This window comes from Pelophylax lessonae (assembly GCF_965119305.1).
Source record: "Pelophylax lessonae genome assembly, chromosome: 5".
Lineage (NCBI taxonomy): Eukaryota > Metazoa > Chordata > Amphibia > Anura > Ranidae > Pelophylax > Pelophylax lessonae.
This window is the reverse complement of record NC_138772.1, coordinates 474,550,868-474,567,454: the sequence shown is the minus strand read 5'-3', so window position 1 is coordinate 474,567,454 and position 16,587 is coordinate 474,550,868. Positions and strand designations below refer to the sequence as shown.

The following is a 16,587-nucleotide window of genomic DNA, read 5'->3' as shown; positions in this document are numbered from 1 at the left end:
CAATTTAGGCTTGGCCTATCAGAGGCCGTTAAAGACGAGCTCGCCCGAGCGGATCTGCCAAAAACCCTGGATGCATTGATACAACTCAGTATCACCATAGATAGAAGACTACGAGAAAGAAAGGCTGAGAAAATGGGAATGCCATTATCCAGTTCTTCTCGGATTTCGGCCGTTGACCCCGTTCCTATGGAGGTAGGAACCATACGCCCACCTCTATCAACTATGGAAAGAGCCAAAAGACGATCTGGTAATCTCTGCTTGTACTGTGCATCCCCGGATCACAAGATAAACGTCTGTCCCCTAGTCAACAAAAAGAAGGGTGAGTGTTCACATGTCCTCCTAGGGGGATTGACAACTTCAATCACTAACCCTTACCTTTCTGTTTGCTTAACATTACAGTGGGACCAGAACAGGATTACTACTAAGGCCATGATTGACACAGGATCTTGTGGAAATTATATTGACATACGTTTTGCTGCTTTAAATAAAGTTCCTATTATTTCTAAACTTAAACCTGTCTCAGTGAGTCTTATTAACGGTGTTCCTTTATCCTCTGGTCCGATCACTGATCAGACACAGGCACTCCTAGTCACTACTAACGGGTCTCATATGGAGACCACTACCTTCGATCTAATACCTTCACCCCACTTTCCCATTGTGTTGGGACTTCCCTGGTTGCACACACATCAACCAACCATAGATTGGAAGGAACGGACCCTGGCCTTCCTCTCTTGCTATTGCGAGGGTACGTGTAACCTCCCGTCTTTCGGGAAGATCCTGTCTGTGGTGACAGATGAGATTGCACCACTATGTTATCAGGATCTCTCTGAGGTTTTTCTTGAGAAAAATGCTCAAGCACTACCTCCCCATCGAGACTATGATTGTAGCATTGATCTACTCCCAAATAGCAAATTGCCGTTCGGTCATGTTTATCCTCTTTCACAGGATGAACTTTCCCATCTCAAAGACTATTTGGATGAGAATTTGAAGAAAGGTTTTATTAGACCTTTCACTTCTTCCACAGCAGCAGGACTCTTTTTTGTCCGCAATAAGGACTCAAGTCTCAGGCCTATCATCGACTATAGGCAATTGAATGCTATTACAATAAAAGATCGCTATCCTCTACCGCTTATCCCTGAGCTCATTGAGCAGGTGCGTGGAGCTACCTATTTTTCAAAATTGGACCTGAAAGGAGCATACAATCTCATTCGAATCCGTGATGGACACGAGTGGAAGACTGCATTCAGAACCAGATACGGATTGTTCGAATATCTTGTAATGCCATTCGGGATATACAACGCCCCTGCAGTTTTTCAACGATTTATAAACGATATTTTCAGAGACTTACTAGATGTCTGTGTTGTGGTATATCTGGACGATATACTTATATATTCACGATCCCTGTCTGAACACATAAGACATGTAAGACTAGTATTATCGAGATTGCTTGCACACAACCTTTATGTGAAACTGAAAAAATGCTTGTTTCATAAAGAAGAGGTACTGTTTCTAGCCTACATCATATCCAAAACAGGAATCGAGATGGACATGAGTAAGATATCCTGCATTCAGGATTGGCCTACACCAACCACACGCAAGGCGCTACAGCGATTCCTTGGATTTTCGAATTTCTACAGGAAGTTCATCAGAAACTTCTCTGCCATTGTGAGACCCCTTACACAGCTCACTAGCATTAAAAAAACATTCAAATGGTCAGATGAAGCAAATAAAGCTTTTCACCTGTTAAAGACAAGGTTTACTTCTGCTCCCATACTACGCCATCCAGACCCATCCCTCCAATACATTCTGGAAGTAGATGCGTCAAACATGGCAGTAGGAGCAATACTCTCCCAACGACCAACTCACACTTCACCACTTCATCCAGTCGCCTTTTTTTCTAAATCCCTAAGCAGTCCAGAGATAAATTACCCAGTGGGTGAAAAGGAACTGCTTGCTATAAAATTGGCTCTGGAGAATTGGCGACATCTACTCGAAGGCACCCAATTACCAATACTTATATACACGGACCATAAAAATCTCCAATATCTTCAGACTAACAAAACTCTCTCTCACCGACAGGTACGATGGTCACTATTCTTTCTAAGGTTTAACTTCCTAGTGACCTACACACCTGCAGATAAGAACAAAAAGGCGGATGCACTATCACGACTAACTGAAGAAAACTACTTCGAAATCCCTTCCGTTCCTATAATACCTCACAAACGCATTATTGGAGTTGTCCGTTCCTTGAAGGAAGAGGTTTTGCATGGTATAAGTTTGGATTCACCCCCACCACAACTAAATACTGATGCAGAAGGCTTCCTCTACTACAACGACAAACTTTACATACCACCTACCATACGCACCAAGATCTTGGAATTATCGCATGATGTGCCTATGGCAGGACATATGGGTATGACAAAGACTCTTAATCTGATTACCAGGCAATTCTGGTGGCCTGACATGAAAACATCTATACAAAAATTTGTCTCTTCATGCAATGTCTGTGCCAGGTCCAAAATTGACACTACGAGACCATCCGGTCTACTATGCAGTCTACCAATACCCCAAACTCCATGGGAAGTTGTGTCCTTGGACTTTATAGTGGAATTGCCTCCTTCCAAAGGATTTAATACCATCTTGGTGTCAGTGGACCATCTGACAAAAATGGCACATTTCATTGCTATTCGCAGACTACCTTCGTCCAAACAAACGGCAGAACTCCTGATGAAACATGTCTTTAAGTTACATGGTATCCCAAAAACTCTTCTGTCTGACCGTGGATCACAATTTATTTCCAAGTTCTGGCAAGAACTATGTCACATACTACGGATAGAGCGGAAGCTCACTTCTCCTTACCATCCGCAGACCAACGGACAGACTGAAAAAGTCAACCAATGCATCGAGCAATATTTACGTTGTTACACTTCTTACCAACAGGATGATTGGGTGGATCTTCTCCCTCTGGCAGAATTTGCCTACATTAACGCAACCCACAGTACGACCAAGCAGAGTCCGTTCTACTTGAACTATGGGTTTCATCCCTCTATTCTTCCACCACGCATCCTTCCTTCAAATAACCCAGTAGCCTCAGACTATCTTACCCAAATATAGGACTCTCTGGGTTTGCTTAATACTACCATTGCACACGCTCATAGTCAACAAAAGAAGTACTATGATCTTCGCAGAAGACCTTCTCCTCAGTACGCTATCGGGGACCTCGTTTGGCTCTCAACAAAAAATTTAAGACTGAAAATCCCTAGCAAAAAGCTTGGACCTCTGTTCTTGGGACCTTTCCCAATCAAGAAACTTATTGGAAAAGCGGCAGTACAGCTTACATTGCCAATAGACCTCAAAATACATCCCATTTTCCATGTGTCGCTACTGAAGCCCCATGTTCCTGACCAAGGAATAAGGCCTACTATCCCACCTCCTCCTCCTGTACAAGTTGAAGGTGGAGAAGAATATGAGATAAAAGAGATTCTGGATTCTCGTATCCACAGAGGAAGACTTCAGTACTTGGTTCGATGAAAGAACTATGGGCCCCAAGACGACACCTGGCTAAACACCTCTGACATACATGCCTCTAGATTAATCCGCAATTTTCATGCGAAGTACCCAGACAAACCAGCTCCAGAGGCCTTCAGGAGCCGGCCTTAAGGGGGGGGGTACTGTAATGTTCTGGTACCTTTGGGTACCCTAATTACTCTTTCATAAGTGTATGCGCCCCACCATTCTCTTTTGGTAAGGTGCGCATACACCTTTAAGACTGATGCTGTCATCACTGAGCGCCGGACTGGATGGCTATTTAGATCGCCGGCTCTCACTCACATGTGTTCGTTCAAACTGCTTTGTACCTTGATGCTAACCTGTCTTGAAGCTCTCGTGCTTGCAAGCATACCTCGCTGTCGGAACCACGCTGCGCTGATCCCTGTATCCCGCTACCGGATCATCCGCTCTTGCCGAACCTCTCCTCTGCTACATTGCTATTAGTGATAAGTACCCCACAGGGGAAACCTCTATAACCTTCATACTAAAGCTTACACTATCTAGCTCTGCATACTAAGGACTATTACTACATCTGCATTATCCAAGATTGCTAGCTCTTGAGCCTACTACCACCTGTTCTTGCACTGGGTTGATCTCTCCTGTATGTCCACCTGCTACTCTGTCATCTGCTACCATACATGATTGCTAAACCTATCTGCATCCCATCTGCTACTATCTTACTTTCAAGAACATTTCCTTTCAAGTGTCTGTCATCTACCATCTCTACCCAATTTTTCTCTTCAGCCTATCATCACTGTGTTACTATATACATAAGTCACTCTAGGAAACATCTTATTGAGTGTGTGTATTTACTTGCTGAATTGAGATCATCCACACATGATGAGTCATTGGGAGTTGGGATTGGTGTCTCAGCGTTTCTCTACATGACTACTGAAGTGGAATATTTCTGCAGCTGAAAATCCACATCATACATAAAACGCAGGAGCGTTACACAGAGGAGGGTTTACTTCCTCTTTAAATATTCATCCAAGTAAGAGTCAGCAAATATATATGTCCACAAATTGCTTCTAATACAACTAACCTATCAAAAAAGATCAAAGGTTGGGATTGCCAATTGTTAATTTTTTTAATAATCCTATTAGTTCATTGTTATTGTGGATTTGATGTTTAATCAGTGATATAAGAATGTATCGGACCAAAGGGAGAAGGATAAAATGGTCGCTGTAGGACTTCCTGATAACGCAATATTGCAATGCATGGAGGTCTATCACAGCAACATCACTTCCAGTTTGTCATGTCCGCCCCAGTGAAACACACGCATGGGTCAAGCGACGTTCCTATTGATCTAGGCTCATTGAGTGGGTGCCACTTTGAGGCACAATTAAATGAGTTTTATAAGATTTTATTTTTTTATTTTTTTTATTAATAAAATTGTATTGCACGATTATCTGGCTTCACATTTTATATTTTGGGAAATCTGTGGCGAGCAAACATATTGTTGTGGATGTGAGATTCAAACCACCTGATGCCCAGCCCGGGACTGGCTTGATGGTCTGTAGCTAATCCATGTTGGAAAATACCCAGCCCTTGGGGGAATAAGGAAAGTTAATTTAAGCGGTTTGGGTCTTCGTGGCCTGAAATCATTTGGTGAGTCGCTCATTCACATCCACGTGGCGGAGTACTAAATATGAGCACTTTATGTTTGCACTAAGAATTTTAAGCACTTTAACCATGGGGTGATTGGAAGAAACACAGGAGATTATGGACATTAACTTATTTGATTTTGTTTAACACTGTATATATTGCACTTGTTGATTACTATTGTTTGTAATAGCGCCTCACAAGCAACAAGAACTCCAGGAATAATTTCAAACGACATACTTACTGTGGGCCAACTTTGTTAAAACCAGTCCTACACATTCCATAACTGTAAGGCTGCTGGGGACACCACAATCCACTTTAGTGCTATTTGATAGATACAGTAAGCAGTGTCCACTTTCAGAGGGGGAAGACCAACTTCCCTCTGCTGCTGGGAACAAAAAAGACCTTGGGCACTCCTGTCCCTTCATCTCTTAAGTGCTACCTTGTAATTTTGTCAATCAAGCTCAGATTGGTCAAAGTCGAGAGAAAGGGAGGATGATGTCACGATCTTCACATTAGCCAATCAGAGCCTGTCTATTATTTATTGACATAAATACAAGGTGGTTCCTTAGTTTTGGGGGAACAGGAGTCAGTGCCACTCTTTTTCTCTGGCAGCAAAGGACAATCCCTCTTACTCTGATAGAGCGTATTGCCTAATATACGTAGAAAATGCTACTAAAAAGGACTGCGGCAATGCAGTTATGGCATCTGTGGAATCAGTTACCTAGCAGAACCACAGTAAGTCTGTCATGTGAAAATATTCCTGGAGGTCTAAGTTAAGGTTTTCAGGGCATTTGCCATATGCCTTGGGTCCTCAACTGGTTAGGGAAAATACAGTACTTCCAATTACCTGCAGTAAGCCTCCATGAAGTGACCTCCACGCAATGAACTTCCCTCTCACATCATACACAGCTGCTAAAAATGCCAGTTTTGTGTTCTGTGCCTGGAATGCAATAACAACACATTTCATTAACAAAATTATATATTTATTCAAGAGTTTAAAAGCATGCACACCAGTAGTGTAATTTTGTTAATCCATGTTATCCCATTACACACATCTACACAGTGCACAGAACACTCTTCTACTACCTTCTTCACTTTTTCAGCTTAGTGGTTCACATCCTAGCTCATTGTACAGGGATCTTGATGATAATTTACCAGGAGGTAAGGGTGTCACCTGCATGGAAATTTGCACTGGCAGATGTGTGTAAACCAAACAAAATTACTAGTCTTTTGGAGGGCAAAACAAATATCTACATTTAACATACTATAGCAACATAACCTAAAATTGTTTTAAGTCACAAAGCTGACAACAGGATAAGAACACTTACTTACTTTGGAAAATTACAGTCGAATGGCTAATATTCTTATACGGTTTTAGAGGTTTGTAAATGGAGCCCATTGTGTGGGGGCTTTTAGCTAATATTAAAATGGAGATAGGTGGAGCTAAACTCCACAATACTTACTTACTCTCAACAGTCTGACATCCCCCTGCTGGCAATGGCATCTTATACCTGGTATCTTCCGGGTAGCTGGCACAGGATGAAGTCATTCCTGCGAATGCGCAGGTGTGCAGTCATCCTGGCACACAGGCACTGTTTTGGAAAGTACAATCTAAAGAAGACTGAGCAGGCAGCAGTGTTAATTTTGGCATCACATTTCTATAGTTACAGTCTTTTGACTAAAATGCCATTTTAGTTTTAGTCATATTTTAGTCATCTGCAATTGTTTTAGTCTCCAGTACATTTTAGTTGACTCTAGTATAATGGGTTGATTAAATTGTAATGCATTATTTAAAGCTGAATTCCAACTTTCTTTTCACTAGAACAGAATAAAATGATCCCAGCCTAGATCAAACCTCTAACATGTTGCTCTGTTGTCTGCAGATCTCCTGGTTTTCTGAGTTTAGTTGTGGCTTTGTATCATGTGACACTCTGTATATCCCACTGATAGACTCTATCCCTTCCACAGCCACTTCCTGCATCAGCTAGAGTCTTTAACACCCCCCAGTGTAGTCTTTCAGATTCTGCAAATGATGTGAGATCCTTCACACCTCTGATGGAGGGTGGGATTGAATACATCCTAATTAGCATTCAATTCCGCCCAGTCACACCTACAAGAAGAGTCCAAACCTCCTGAGTCCCACCTCACAGATCACAGCATTAATCAAGAAGGAAACTTCTTCATACACAGCCTGTTCTAAAAGCGAGCTGTGCTGCTGCTGGGCGGAATTGAATTAATCCCAATTAAAAATTCAATCCTGCCCAGTTAAATATGCCGACCAGTATGAACAGGGACAGTTTCACTTCCCAGATCCCACTCTCTCAGAGCCTTGCTCTTTGTGACGTAAATAATTTACATATAAATGAAACACCGTCATTATAACCCCCCATAGCTCTTCCTCTGTAGTCTAGCAGTAGGCCATTATTCTTTGGCAAGCTGCAAGACTGGAATGACACAGGAGGTATTACACATATACACCTTTCACCACCCACATGAAGGCCCAGAAACACCCACAGTAACCTTTGGACCCACCCACATTAACTCCCAGAACTGGTACAAGTGACTCCCATAGCCCGCCTTAAAGTTACAGAGGCTCAAAGGATCATGGGAGACATATTATAAGGACTGGAACAGGAAGTCAGAGACCTTTAAAATTCAGCCAGGAGGAGGAGGGACATCACAGACACAGAAACCTGCTATATACAGCTAAAGGAGGTAAGTTACACACAAAATGACAGCGGAGTTGTGATTCATTTACTTGCACATTGCATCTGTTGTTTTGGAGAGGGGAAAACTAGAGTTCTTCTTTAAGCTTTTCTCTAGAATTTTCTAGATTATTTACTCCTGGAGTAAAAAAAAATAAATAATCTACTATGTTATTATTTATGGTATTAAGATTTGAACAAACTACACATACACTCTGGATGGTGGTCTGAGGAAACCTGTATTGCACAGTGCTCTGGACAGTGGTGTGAGGAGTCCTGTAATGCACAGTGCTCTGGACAGTCATCTGTCTGAGGATGCCTGTAATGCACACAGTGCTCTGAGGAGGCCTGTAATGCACACAGTGCTCTGGACAGTGGTCTGAGGAGGCCTGTAATACTGCACAATGCTACGGTCCCTATCTTTCTTACTGGGAGGGGAAGCACTTTAAGGGCTTTACAGGTGGAGCTCCAAGGACACCAGAAGATCATGTGGGTTAATGGCCCTCCCTCACATTTTCATTTCATTTGTTGATGAAAATGTAATTGATTTTCGTCATTGTTTTTGTCAATTGGCAAAAACGTGGGGTAATTTGAGTTTTGTTTTCATCACTGGAAATAGGCTTCTGATGAAAATTATGATGAAAATATTTTCGTCAATGGAATTAACTCTGGCAGGCAGATAGGTAGATTTCTTTTATTGCAGAAGAAATATTGCATGTTGTCTCTGCAATAAAGAACCTGCTTCCTTGCTAAAAGTCAGGGGGGGGCAATCCAAAAAGTATCTAATGAGTTTCAGGGGTCCAAAGATGCCCAAAGACACCCTCATCAGAGATTGAAAACGATGTGAATAGAGAAGAAATGAATTTCACTTGCTTTGGTATAGTGGTAGTGGTATAGTCTGCATTTTGTTTCAGTCACATTTCTGCTTTGTAAAATAAAGTAAAATGATCTATGTGTAGTAATCCTAATTTTATGTGTGTCAACAATTGATATGAACGATTTGTCAGGTTCTATGGAATATGCTAAAGGCACATAAATAAAAGAGAGAAAAAAAAACCACACTCTTTTAGTAAATAAAATGTGAAAAAAAACTGGATAATTGACGGACGCAGTTCTCTGATCCATATCAGTAGGGTTATACTGCCCCCTACAGGAGAAGTACACTAGGCAGAAAAAAAGTTCTGGCTACGCCTATGGGCAGTCCCAGAGGGTACACTCTCTCACTTCCTGCATAGGATGTCAGTTTTGTATTAAAGCAGTGTCAGAAAGTAACACCAACCCAACTCAAATATAGGGACGGGTACAGCGTCCGTCAATGAACTTAAGAGAAAAGGATTTTACAGTAAGTCAAAAATCCAGTTTTCTCCATCGTTCATTGACGGACGCAGTTCTCTGATCCATATCAGTAGGGACGTCCCAAAGCAGTGCCATAAAAAGAGGTGGGAACAGCAGAAAAGAACAAGTCCCCAAGGCTAAACATAGCCGATCAGGCAACATAAGACTCATCAGAACAAAAGATGAGGCCCACCTGAAACAAAGAGTAAACACCCTCAAGGAAGGCCAAAAGCCCTCCAGACAGCAGCCAGCAAAAACTTGCGGCCAAAAGAGGCATCTGCAGATGCCAGCACATATACCTCATAAAAGTTGGTAAAAGTGTGAACAGATGAGGTACTAACCAGGCCCGACCCTGCTCAGCTGCCGAGATCAGACGAGAGCGGGCGCATTTAGGGTGGTGTGGCCGTAGGCCCAGGTAACCGTCTTGCCTGAAGCACAGATGCCTGTATGGTGAAATGCCCAGGAAGCACCAGGCGCCCGAATAGAATGCCCCCAAACAGGGAAAGGTAGGATCTGGCCCCTAATTGAATAAGCCTGCACCACCGACTGTCCAATCCATCTGGAAAAAGTCGCAGCCGGCACAGGCAGCCCTGTTCTTGGGCCATCCACGAGTACAGAGAGCGAACCTGACTCATGAAAAGACTCAGTAGTCGCCAAGTACACCTTGAGTGCCCGAACTCTATCCAGAGTATGCAACACACATTCTTTAGGATGTGAAGATTTAGGACACAAGATGGTAATACAATGTCCTCGTGCAAGTGCACGCCAGAAACCACCTTCGGAGGGAAGGACGGATCCGGACGAAATACCACTTGGCCCCATGAACCAACACATAGGGAGAACGACAGGACAAGTCGCCAGTGCCAACATCCTGCGCACAGAGTGACAGCAACAAAGACAGCCACCTTCTATAATAAGGTAGGCAGGGGATACCCACGAATACTCGCAAACCGAGGTTCTTGAAGAACCGACTGCACCAAATCATGGTCCCCAGTTGGTGACGGAGGTCGCACTGGAAGTACCAAGTGTTGCACCCCCTGGAGGAAGTTACGCACTAGGAAACAGGTGGCCAATGGCCTTTGGACGAAAATTGCCAAAGCGAAAACCTGACCCTTGACAGTACTCAAGGCCAACTTTTGATCAACTCCCCATTGAAGGAAGCCAAGACATGGGCCACAGAGTAAGAGCGAGGGGGAGCCCAAGGAGACTCACACCACGCAATATACGACTTTCTCGTATGAAGAAAAATCATCCTAGAATTTGCTTCCAACGCTTTAAGCAGGGTGGGAATCACTGAAGCAGACAATCCCCCGTCCTTCAGCACCTGGCTTTTAACAGCCAAGCCGGCAAAGCCAGCGACGGCAAAGCCTGATGGGAGATTGGCCCCAGAGACAATAACTCCTCCCTGAGAGGAATTCTCCAAGGAGCGTCTGCGGCTAGCCTGACCAGGTCGGCGTACCAAGCTCGGCGAGGCCAGTCCGGAGCCACGAGAAAGACTGGAATACCTTCCGCCTCGATCCTGCGTAGAATTCTTGGCAGCAACTTGAGAGGAGGAAAGGCAGACAGCAGCTGATACTGACCTTGGCCTAGACGTGAGCACTCACCAAACCCCCCCCCCCACCTGCACATTCGGTCAAGCACCGCGGACGGCGCACACCCCGGCCTCCCAATGCGGCCTGCAAAAGAGGTCTCAGCCCCAGGTAGGCCCAAACAGTCCCTCAAGTGGAGGGAGGGGGGGGGAGAAGGGAACACAACAGGATAGAGGAAAACCCAGGAGTGTAAAGGGTCCGACCATCCCTGGGAGGGGCCCGCATCCACCCCGAAATCCGCCAGGGAGGGGGGGGGGGAACGTTTACGCACCATACCGGGAACACAGGCAGGCGCCATCTCCTGACAGGACCCCACACCACCGAAGTGGGCAGGCTGTTAGCCAACTAGGAACGCTGCGACATAAGCCTAGACCCTGTCATGTGTGCCTTGGCGAGACGTTTAACTCGCGGGGCCAGTCCCCGTCCAGTGGGACTATGTCGCGGCTGACCCAGCACGGAGCTAAGGACTGCATGCACTCGCTGGCCAGACTGGGGTGACCACTGGATATAGAGATCCAGCCCAGCGCCAAGCCCGGCTTTGTTGCTTGAAGATCTCACAGGAAAAAATTCCGGAGAAAAAAGCTAGCTAAAAACAAAATCTACATAAAAAAATACTTTTATGCCAGGACCAAAGATACCAGCAAGGAACTAGGTCCTTTCTCCTGACTAGGCAGATTAAAACTGACATCCTATGCAAGAAGTGAGAGGGTGTACCCTCCGGGACTGCCCATAGGCGTAGCCAGAATTTTTTTCTGCCTAGTGTCCTACTCCTGTAGGGGGCAGTATAACCCTACTGATATGGATCAGAGAACTGTGTCCGTCGATGAACGATAGAGAAAAAATCCTATTATTGAATTACTAACTTAGTTCAATTCTAAATACCTCCAGCATACAGTAATTTTGGCTCACCTGTTCACCCCATTTCAAACTGAAGTTTTCTGGAAATGGAGAAGCTGTAAGTACTCGGACTGCTAATCCTGGCTGGTCATCATAATACAGCCATGGAACATTGGTCCTCCTGTGAGACAAACCATTCATTGGACAGTTGTAGTACATTAACAAATGTATGATAAAAAGGTTCAATATGTTGGAGCCTCGTCCATAGCAGATTGTAGCTGTAATTTATATACTGCAAGTTGGAAACCAAATATTGATCTACTTTTTATGTGTCTACATTTTCTCCCTAACTATTGCCAAAAAGCACACAAGTTTGACTTCATGGTAATGCCTGAACAGACACTATGGGGTTGATTTATTATAACTGAGTGCAAAATCTGGTGCAGCAGTGCATGGTAGCCAATCAGCTTCTAACTTCAGCTTGTTCAATTAAAGAGGAAGTAAACCCTCCTCTACAACTTGTACCTATAGGTAAGCCTATATTAAGGCTTACCTATAGGTACTGTAAATATCTCCTAAACATGTACCGTTTAGGAGATATTTACTTTGCATGCAGCCAGTGACATCACTGGCGCATGCGCTCAGAAGGAACGGCCGCTCGTGCCGTTCCTTCAGAGCCCTGTGCTGTTCCCGTCGGCTCCCGCGCGCATGCGACGTCATCGCAGCTCCAGCCAATCAGATGGCCGGATGCCGCAAACCCGGAAGAAGGGTGACTGAACATGTCGCCCATGGACAGGTAAGCGGTCGGCATTGCAGGGGCTTCGTTCTTAGGTAAGTATTTCATAATGAGCTAGTATGCGATGCATACTAGCTCATTATGTGTTTGTCTTTCAGGTGTTCGTTTTAAAAAAAAAAAAAAAAAACGGACGTTTACAACCTCTTTAAGCTTTGTCAAAGAAACCCGGAAGCTGATTGGTTTCTATGCAGAGCTGCATCAGACTTTGCACTCTCCAGGTATAGAAAATCGGCCCCTTTGAAAAGGGGTCATGCCAGATGCATGTCTGTCTGTACAAAGCAGGCAAAAGTGTGCTTTAATATGCAGCAATTTCTGGATTAGAAAGTAAGATCCCATTGTATCCAGTTTAATGTTACCATGTAACACAAAGTCCACCCTGGAGGCAGATGTTTTGAATACCTATCTGCAGTGTCTAGGCCAGCTTTTTTCAACCGCTGGCACAGCGAAGTGTTAAAATGTAGCACCCCCGGCTATAGTCTCAAGCCTCATAAACATGATCAGATTATCAGACGAATTTTCTTTCTTTTTTTTTTTTGCTTGCTAGTCTTATATCGAAAGTGAAGAGCTTACTTTCATACGAAAATTCCCCTATGACAGAATTCAACCTTAGAAGGGATGTAATGTGTTGAATTGTTTTGTATGTATTCTTTCGTTTCAGGGCATGCATAGTTTTGCTCTTACGATTTTTTCAGACGAAAACCGTACTAATTATACAAAAATCGGACGTGGTGTTCATGGAACGATAAAAATATTATAGCCTGTACCTCAAATTTTTATTGTACAATATTCATAATTGGCTGTCGAAAGCACTATACTAATGATCCAAAAATCAGCAGATCGTTTGTTGGACCAAATTTTAATTACAATTTTCTTATCGTGGGTACAAGGTATGAACAAAAGATGTGCACAATACAGTTTTTTTCACATCGGATTACTCGACATTGGTAGAAAAAGTTTTTGTTTTAATCTACTGTGCCATGCTTCGATTTTGGATTATCGAAAACACTGGCATTTAATACCGAAATATTAAAAAAATGTTTTAAACCATGAGAATTAATTATAGACTAGGCGTACATACATACTTATACATCATACTTATTAGGGCTTTTGAAAAATATCTAGCAAGCTTTTTTTATCTCTTAAATGCCATTGCTTTCTGCTTGGCTTACTAAAGGCAAAAATCTTTTTGTTTTGGATAGCATGGATAAGAATTAGAACACCGGTCAGTTTTTATTGCTGTCTGTGCCCCCGCTTTGAAGAGCCACCCTCTCTAATTGTTCCATTATCATTGAAAGTAAAAGAAAATCCTAAATTTTAGGATGTCCCCAGAACATCATTACAGGAGAAATATTCCAATGTGGCTGACAGTTCTTTAAACCCTGGTCACAACCAGCTTCCCCCCCCACAGTTTGGAGGGATTCCTTTTCATTCCCTGTTTTGGAACAGGACAGGAAGTGAAGTGAAGGGAAGTCTCCAGTAGTTGTTCCAATTTAAAAGAAACACGAAGTGGGAGAATTACAGAGATTGCAATTACTGATCCCCTTCTAGAATGCCTGTTTTTGGCTTCAGTGCTTTCTCAGTCAGGGACCTGGAACAATGAGAAAGTCGTGGGGTCAAAACGCCTGATTTACATACTTGTTCCAGGTAAGCGACCAGAAAGCACTGAATCCACAGGACCTCTATGAAAACCATGTATATAGCATTTTCAGAAGGTAAAGTCAGCATTGGCAGCCTACATTTTTGCTCATTACAGGTTTCCTTCCAGGAATGATTTTGTGTAATGACTTTTAGTAGGTTTCTCACTGGGACAGATATAAAGACTGGAACAAACAGTTATTTCAATGAAGACAAGCAGAACAATGCTCTAACGTTTAACTTTGACATTATAAAGACCTCAACACAGAGGCGTAATTACAACCTTAGGGGCCCCGTTGCAAGAAACCATGAAGATAAGGACTCATTGGCCTTCTTAGCGACAGCCAACGTGTCCTCTCTCTAAACCATCATCCAACATGATGATGCCCTTCTAGCCCTAAATTGGGCTCTTAGTCAAAGAGATGATATCCCCTTCGCCCAGAAACGGTTTATACGGGGGTTTGGACTTCTGTTTATCTCATAATTATTTCTGGTTTCAGAACAAGTTCTATAGCCAGAGGATGGGTGTGGCTATGGGCGCTAAGTTTGCCCCTAGCCTTGCTAACATCTTCATTATTATTATTACTATACAGGATTTATATAGCGCCGACAGTTTGCGCAGCGCTTTACAATATGAGGGAAGACAATACAGTTACAATACAATTCAATACAGGAGGATTTAGAGGGCCCTGCTCGTTAGAGCTTACAATCTAGAAGGCTGTCAAGTGAAACAAAAGGCAGTAGCTGTGGGGGATGAGCTGATGGAGAAAATGGAGGTACAGTTGTCAGGTGTGGGTAGGATAGGCTTCTCTGAAGAGGAGGGTTTTCAGAGATCGTCTAGAAGCTAATAGAGTAGGAAATAATCAGACAGATAAGGGTAAGGAGTTCCATAGGATTGGTGAGGCTCTGGTAAAGTCCTGGAGGTGAGCATGGGAGGAGGTGATGAGGGAGCTAGAGAGCAGGAGGTTTTGAGAGGAACAAAGAGAGCGATTTGGTTGGTGTTTTGAGACTAAGCTAGTAATGTAGCTGGGGGCTAAGTTGTGGATGGCTTTGTAAGATGGTGTTAGTATTTTGAATTTAATTTGTTGAGTGAGCGGAAGCCAGTGGAGGGCTTGACAGAGAGGAGCAGCGGACACTGAGCGATTGGTGAGGTGGATGAGCCTGACGGCAGCATTCATGATGGATTCATGGTAGAATGGGAGGATAAGTTTGTGTTCAACCAAAGGAAACAGGAATTGAGATATTACAGAAGATTCATTGATGATATTCTGTTTATCTGGGAAGGTACAGAGGAGGATCTCAAGCTCTTTATGTCCCATTTGAACTCCAATCTTAATATCATCAGGTTGGAGTTCCACAGGGACAAGTATACGCTTTGATGTGCCCCTGCAACCTTATTTATATTGGTCGGACCAATCAAGATACGTGTGGGGGAGCACATCTCGAACATCCTGAAGGGATGCAGGGACCACAGCGTCTCAGATCACTTCAGGAGGTTTCACAACGCGTTCCACGAGGTCTTCACTTTTGGGGTATTGAAAGGGTTATCCCCTCTTGGAGGGGTGCAAATTGGGTCAGGGAGTTATCCAAATGTGAAACTAAATGGATCTACCTGACCCAGGCCCTTGAACCCAAAGTTTTGAATATCGAACTGGACCTTAACTGTTTTATAAATGACCAATAGGGTATGAAGGGAGATTCACTATTTGTGAGATTTTCAGTGGTTAATATGGCAGTTATGGTAATTAAGGGTAATTAGCCATTGGCATATATTTTAATCTTTTTTAATGGTTTATGCCCAGGTTGATGAAAAAATTCTAGAAAATTATTTACATATCCAAGTGATCAAGAGTTTACGTAAGGCGATTTACTACTTGTTCACTTTTCTTGGATACTGTGTTCTTTATCTTAATCAAAGGGTCAAATATTTGTTTTGTGACTTTTAGTATATGTTTGTTTTTATACGTATATTCTATACAATTTTAAATTATCATAGTTTAGTATGCAATATGGACATTGATTGTGGAATTGGTAGCCGGGTGTTTGAAGCATCGGATATCATATGATTATTTAATATGGTGATTTTGTATTAATTATATTGTAGCACAGTTCTACTGTTCGGGATGGATCGCTGATGGAGGAGTGAGCGACTGTTCCTGTGAATCGTAGAGTGCAATGTGTTTCCCTCTTTCACTAAAAATATGTGCTAGGGTGACAGTCGCATTTATTATTGCAGGCTGGTAGGGATGGGATCCGTGGCAGAGGGATGGTGGGGGGGGGGTGGAATGGGATCAGGGGCAAAGGGATGGTGGGGTATATGGGATCAGTGGCAGGGGGATGGTGAGGGGGGTGGGATGGTGACACAGTAGCAGCTCTCCCGACATGGGGACTCTGTCTTCACATTGGCTCACGCAAGGGAGGTCTCCTGCTTCACTCTACTGGCCCATCAGCTGATATTCTCCTCCACCTGACATGGATCTACTTGGAGGAATGGGCGGAGCTCTGTGCCAGTAGCAGTTAGTGCTCACTCAGGCAC

The 16,587-nt window shown here is 43.4% G+C and overlaps 1 protein-coding gene across 1 annotated transcript in view; it reads right to left on the bottom strand.

The window, feature by feature from the left end:
• Positions 1-16,587, bottom strand: part of TMEM67 (transmembrane protein 67) — a 193,312-nt gene that overhangs the window by 117,850 nt on the left and 58,875 nt on the right. Inside the window, exons 9-10 of the mRNA XM_082258322.1 lie at positions 11,693-11,801; positions 6,002-6,094 (exon numbers count right to left, since the gene is read on the bottom strand). Of these exons, the coding sequence (XP_082114448.1) occupies positions 6,002-6,094; positions 11,693-11,801 (202 nt within the window). The remainder of the gene's footprint in view (positions 1-6,001; positions 6,095-11,692; positions 11,802-16,587) is intronic.